Source organism: Dictyostelium discoideum (assembly GCF_000004695.1).
Source record: "Dictyostelium discoideum AX4 chromosome 1 chromosome, whole genome shotgun sequence".
In the NCBI taxonomy this organism is placed as follows: domain Eukaryota; phylum Evosea; class Eumycetozoa; order Dictyosteliales; family Dictyosteliaceae; genus Dictyostelium; species Dictyostelium discoideum.
This window is the reverse complement of record NC_007087.3, coordinates 4,916,530-4,923,496: the sequence shown is the minus strand read 5'-3', so window position 1 is coordinate 4,923,496 and position 6,967 is coordinate 4,916,530. Positions and strand designations below refer to the sequence as shown.

Below are 6,967 nucleotides of genomic sequence, written 5' to 3'. Positions count from 1 at the left end.
GATAAGCCTCATCCTCCATTTTATAGACATCAGATCTCACCCGTTAGTAACTGGCCGATTTAGAGTCCCTTCCTCGTCGATAACCAATGAATCAAATGTCCGTTCCCTTTTGATCAGCACGTAACACTCTACTTTGGCCACCTAAGAATTAGAGCTAAACCGACGTCATTAATCGGGGTCCAAGTAAACGCTTCCACATAAACGGTGTCAAATACTTTTAAACCTTTTTTCAAAGTTCTTTTCACCTTTCCCTCACGGTACTTGTATGCTATCGATCTCCTAACATATATTTAGCCTTGGATGAATCTTATCACCCATTCAGAATGCAATTTCAGACATTCCTACTCGTGGAGCTAATGGCAAAGTCCAACTGTTGTGATACTGCGAACAGGGTTATCACCTTCTACGACTCGAAATTCCAAACGGAATTAGCAGTCACAACAGCGGGCTCCATCAGTCCATAGGTCACATCACCTAACCTCGAAGAGATCCAGGTTTGAACCTTGGGCTATTCCGTCTTCACTCGCCGTTACTGACGGAATCCTAGTTAGTTTCTTTTCCTCCGCTTACTGATATGCTTAAGTTCAGCGGGTAATCTTACAAAGGTGAGGCGGAATTAGAATAATCTTTCGGACAAGTACTAGTATTACGCAGATCTTACCTGCTACTGCAACGGTGGCCAGAAACCCAGCGCGTACACCGTTCCCCCTGCCGCTAAACTGCCGGACATACCCGACTAACATATTAGAGATAGGTCGAATCAACACAATTGATCCTTTCTAATAGCTTTCAGCACGCTTAATGCCCTCTAACTAACCAATTTGACGGACCGATTATTAGTGACATTAAATTTACCTTCCACCATTAAAAAGTTTTTTGTGACCAATGTATATTGATTACGTTAACCTCTAAATGCTAGCCGAATGACAGTGACAAATCGAGAGAATTACAACATAGTAGCCTAAGTCACCCAGTAAGCCCACTATGAGCAAACGGTCCTCTGTCATCAGCTGATGACCACCACCGCCGACCTACTATTGACAAATGGCCGTATGATGCCCAACATACTGCTCAATTATTGTTGAATCATGTGTTCAGACTCCATGGTTATCCAAGAACAATCGTCTCCGATAGAGATCCAAGATTCCTTTCAGAAATATGGGAGAGATGGGCAAAGAAGATGGATTCTACCACTACCACTACCACTACCACTACCACTACCACTACCACTACCACTACCACTACCACTACCACTACCACTACCACTACCACTACCACTACCAATTTTTTCATCATCAGAAGAATAAATAATTGATTTGACTTTAGAATCTTTACGAATCAAGTATTCTTTGTTAAAATTAACATCATTTAATGAATTGATTGTTGGATAACTTCTATTAAACTTTGTAGAAATTGGATTTGAACTATCAATTTCAATACTTGATTCAGTAACCAATTTTGTTGACTTTGATGATTCATTTTTTTCCTCTTTTCTATAAGAAAAATTATGTTGATGGTCAAGTGCACCTTCAAATTCATTGTCACTATTTTTCAAGATACCACCATTGAAACCGTCACCACTGCTACAATCACTGTCACTACTTTCAAATTGGTGATTAGAAATAGAAATATCTTCAATTAACACTGCAATTTGATCAAAATTAGTAATAAGATCATTATTAATTGTTGGTGATGAAGATAAGGATACATCTTTTAATGATGAAGATACATCTTCTTGTTTTTTAACATATACAATCTTTTTAATGAATTGTTTTTTTCTAATAGAACTAAAATCTGGTGTTGTTCTAGAAGTTTGTTTAATTAATCTTTTATTATGCGACATTTTTATAGTTACGAATTTAAAAAAAAAAAATAATAATGAAAAAAAAAAATAAAAAATAATAAAAAATAAAAAATATATTTGAAAAAAAATTAAAAAAAAAATAAATTTTATTAAAAAAAATTAAAATTATATTGTGTAAGGTTATATCCCTGGGGTTTTGTGTAAGGTTATATCCCTGGGGTTTTGTGTAAGGTTACATTCCCTGGGTTTCAACCTGGGATCTAGGGAGGTAGGGGGTACACAAAATAGAGAAATTCCAAGATTTTTTCAGAGATTTTTTGGAGATGTATCGGAGATATTTTTAAGATTTTTCGGAGACATATCGACAGAGGGACATCTATTTTTAGTAATTTCCTAAAAAGGATATTACTTTAAAAGGAAATTTCCAAAAAAGGAAATTTCATTTTATAGAAATTACCATATATAGTAATATTTCCTTACGGAAATATAGATTTAGAACGCGAGTGAAAGTTCTCATTCCTGAGATCTCTCCAAATACGGTATTTTCAAAAAAAATAATTTTTAAAAAATAATGCTTGCCTTTACGAGATCTATGAAGAAATCGAACTTTCAAGTTTTTTTTTTTTTTTTCTTAAAAAGGAAATTTTTTTAAATTTTTATTTTTTTAAACAAAAAATGTTTCAAAACACTTTAAACATTTTTTTTATATAAACCAAGTTGTTTTTGTGAAGAAAAATAAAATTTTTATAAAAAAAATTGACTTAGAAAAAAAATTTTATAAAAAAAAAAAATCCCAAACTTTGTTTGATCGACGCATAAAAAATAGTTTAATGAAAAAAAAATTCTAAAAAAGGAAATTACCATATAAGGAAATTTCTAAAAAGGATATTATCTTATAAGGATATTTCTAAAAAGGAAATTTCCAAAAATGGAAGTTTTTAGAACTTACAAAAATGGAAATTATTTAAAATGGTCTGTATAACTGTCCCATGCCAAAATTAATATGGCTGCTGGAATTAATATGGTAATTTTGGCATGGGACTTATGTCTGCTAGAATTACCATATTAATTTCAGCAGCCATATTAATTTTGGCATGCACAGACCAACTATTTTAGGCTGAAATTAATATGGCTGCTGAAATTAATATGGTAATTTTGGGCATAGAAATATAAAAAAAAAAACTCAAAGTCATTTAATTAATAATAATCATCTCAAATATAAAAGAATTAAAAATAATAATAAAAAAAACTCATGGGATTAATTATAGTAACAATACTGACGACAAGAATAATTATAAAATAAAAAAAAAAAAAAAAAAAAAATCTTTTTTTATCTTATTATTTTTATATCTTATTTATTTTCATGTGTTCAAAAAAAGTGGTGGTTTAAAACAATTTATTTAATTTTAAACTGTATGATTGTTTAAACATTTCGAAATAAGTATTATTATTATTATTATTATTATATTATTATTATTATTATTATTATTATTTAATTAACCGAAGGGATATCTTTTACTTTTTTTTTATATATAATTGTTCGAAACTTTAAAAAAATAAAATAAAAAAAAAAAATTAAAAAAAAAAATTTAAAAAAAAAAAATATAAAAAAAAAAATATAAAAAAAAAAATTAAAAAAAAAAAGTATTTTTTTTTTTATTTTTTTATTTTTTTAAAGTTTTCGTTCCAAAAAATGGTCTTCAGTAAAGACAATAAATTAAATAATCAACTTTCTGCAACAGAAATTGAAAAAATAATAAAAATAAATTAAAAAAACTCTTGGAAAAATATGACGAAGATGTAAAATTTAAAATAGATTATAAATTTCATAATACCAAATTGAGTGGACAAAATATAAGCTATTGGAAAAACATTTTGGATAAACAGTATGTTGTTGAGAATGTAGAATATGGTACGGCAACTATTAAAGAAGTGTTTTATATTGATAAAGATAAAAAGAAAAAATTGGTACCCAAAAGACTTAGTGAAGATTATAGAGAAGGTTAGGCTTAACAAAGATGAAGATGGTGTCTCTCATATGATTAATCAAAACCAGTGTCAACAGCACATCAGTAATCATTATAAAGCAGATAATCATTCTGCTATTATAAAGGCTTATTACAATACTGAGCCTACTTCTAGAATAGAGGCCACCAAACTCTCAAGTAAAAATAAATTGCAAAGGGATATCGAAATAACCAAAAGAAAATCAACAGATGACCTAGTTGGAAAAGCAATCGAGCACTCTACCACCGAAGTTAGATCAACACATGAAGCTGCAACAACTTCCAATAATGGTGGAATCACAACTCAATCAAACAAAAACAAAACGGGTAAAAAAAGAGCTAATCAATTACAATCTGATGCTGATTTTTTCACCAAAAGATTTTCAAACGAAACTTCATGTTGTAGGGAATTTTCAATAAAATTTCACTACAGTAGCGTAGTGAATTTTATTATTTAATTTCACTACAGTAGCGTAGTGAAAAAAAAAAATCACTGACCCTAAATTTTTTTTTTTTTCAAAAAACAAATAAAGTTTATTAAATTATTATCTTTTATTTGATTATTAGTTCTATTTAAGTTTTTTTATTTTTTTTTTTTTATTTTATTTTTTTTTTTTTTTATTTTATTTTTTTTTTTTTTTTTTGCGCCAAAATTTTTTTTTTTTTTCCCCAACAAAACTTTTTTTTTTTTTTTTTTTTTTTTTATTTTCATTTCCCCAAAATGAAACAGAATAAATTATTTAAAATTTATTGAAGATAATAATTTTGAAAATACTAAACATAAAAATTATAAATTTTTACATGATGAGTAAATATTTTTCCTTACCATAACACAATCATTTTTTAAATTCTGACCAATAAAAAACAGAAACAGAAAAGAAAAATTATTTAGAATTGAAAAAAAAGTCATGAATTGTGGCGGAGATAGAAATATATCAAAAGAAGTGTGTTTAGAAGTAATTAATGATTATAGAATGGTATCACTCTGGGAAGAAATGCATAAAGGTCATATAGGAAGAGATGCAACCTATGGGAACTACAAGACTAAATATTATAATATGGGATTGTATTCTTTTGTATCTGATGCAGTAGATACGTGTGACATTTGCCAACGAAATAGAATAAAAGGTTTGGTATCAATCATTTTTTATATGATGTTTTGTAACTTTTATATTAAAACTCTGTGAAAGTATGGCACTGCGATAATGGACGTGAATTTAAAAACAAAGTCCAAAAAGAATTCCTAAAACTTTTTCCAGGCTCCAAGTCAGCACATGGAGCTCCTCGTACACCAACAACTCAAGGTATGGTAGAAAGATTGAATCGAACTATCAAGGAGAGGATCTCAAAATTAAAACAACAAGAGTATGATATTTTGAACAATATAAATTATCGATATGTTTATTAATTAATCATTTATAAATAAATTTTAGTTTTCTTGATGGTACTTCTAGGTCTCTTTCTGAACTATTAAAACAAGCTTTGTATGATTACAATAATACAAAAACAAGAACAATTAAAATGACACCATCTCAAGCTGTTGGTATTGTACCTTTGTTTATTAATGTGCAATCAGAACAAGACTCTCAATCAATTGGTGTTTCAGATGTTTCAAAAGAAGAAATAACAGCTATTATTCTTGAAAATCTCACAAGTTACCAAAATCAATGGAATTCAAAACCACCAAAGGGATTGAAAGTTGGTGATACTGTACTCTTTCTAGAAATTAAAAAAAATAATGTAAGTAATTAAAACATAAAGATTAATAATATATGAAACAGTAATAATTAACAAATTTTATATTTAATTCTAATAGAAAATATTGATTTTGTGTAAAATTCATAAGGTAATACAGGAAGACACTAAACAACTTTATAAACTTGAATTTTTGGAAGATGGAATCAATAGCCTTCAAAAAAAAGGTTTATACTCTGGTTTTGTAGGAGGTAACAAGTTGGTTCTTTATAAACAATCAACAGTTGATATTTTTAGAACATCGCCAAACATACAAAAAGATATTGATTCTTTTACTTCTGGTCTTTATTTAAATAATGATGGGAAAGTTATTGAATTTCTGGTTCAGTTTATTAAAAATCTTGGTAAGGATTTATCCAATTTCAACTTGCATCAATTGGTAACACAAAATGATCCATTTAGGGTTTTGGAAGATGCTCTTAACAATCCATCAAATATTCCACCTATCATTAACGATAATCCATTTCAACACAAACTCAATAATGAAATGGAACAAGAAGAAATACTCCCATTTTTAAATAATAATCCAACAGCGCCAAATTTAATGAATTGTTTGAGAAAGGATATGAATTTAAAAGAAATAGTACCACCAATACCTCAAGTGCAAATAATACCATCATATACTATACCACAATCTGGTAGTGGTATAGTAACAACTGTTAAACGTCTCAGAGGCCGTCCTCATAAGATACCAATTGTTAATAAACCTCCTTTAAAATCACATTCTAAACCATCCAAATCACCTCTCAAATCAACATCCAAATCACCTCTCAAATCAACATCCATTTCACCTTCCAATTCACCATTTAAATCACCATTTAAATCACCTTCCAAATCACCATTTAAATTACCTTCCAAATCACCATCCATTTCACCTTCCAATTCACCATTTAAATCACCTTCCAATTCACCATTTAAATCACCATTTAAATCACCTTCCAAATCACCATCAATAGGAAAAATCGTTAATGTGATACCTTCAAAAAAAGTTGCAAAAACAAAGTCAACAAGGACACAAAAATTAGAACTTGATTTGGTTGCAATTAATAGAAGGGGGTATGGGGAAATTAGAAAATAAAAACAAGTGGCCAAATCAAAAAAACAAAAAAAACACAAATCAACACAAAAAATTAAAAAAAAAAAAAAAAATTAAAAATTAAAAAAAAAAAAAATTGAAAAAAATAAAAAAAAATTACATTTGTTAAAAAAAATAAAAAAAAATAAAAAAAAATAAAACTTAAAAAAAATTGAAAAAACAAAATAAAAAAAAAAAATTGAAAAAACAAAATAAAAAAAAATTTCAAAAAAAAAGAATGATCGAAGAATTAATAGATTCGATAAAACTCTTAAGAAATTTAGCCATTGAATATGGCAATGAAGAATAGTTAGATTCAGAGGAAAA

General features: G+C 28.1%; 2 protein-coding genes across 2 annotated transcripts; both read left to right on the top strand.

Moving 5' to 3' along the window:
* Positions 1-1,180: 1,180 nt before the first annotated feature.
* DDB_G0271090 (hypothetical protein) lies at positions 1,181-1,315 on the top strand (the record flags this gene model as incomplete). The annotated part of the gene is made up of 1 exon (XM_641729.1): positions 1,181-1,315. One exon carries the CDS (start codon positions 1,181-1,183, stop codon positions 1,313-1,315), a length of 135 nt encoding a protein of 44 aa, XP_646821.1.
* A 2,398-nt stretch (positions 1,316-3,713) lies between these two features.
* On the top strand, positions 3,714-6,643 carry DDB_G0270824 (hypothetical protein; the record flags this gene model as incomplete). The annotated part of the gene is made up of 6 exons (XM_641728.1): positions 3,714-4,212; positions 4,567-4,618; positions 4,679-4,938; positions 5,001-5,175; positions 5,244-5,550; positions 5,627-6,643. 6 exons carry the CDS (start codon positions 3,714-3,716, stop codon positions 6,641-6,643), a joined length of 2,310 nt encoding a protein of 769 aa, XP_646820.1.
* Between the last annotated feature and the right edge of the window lie 324 nt (positions 6,644-6,967).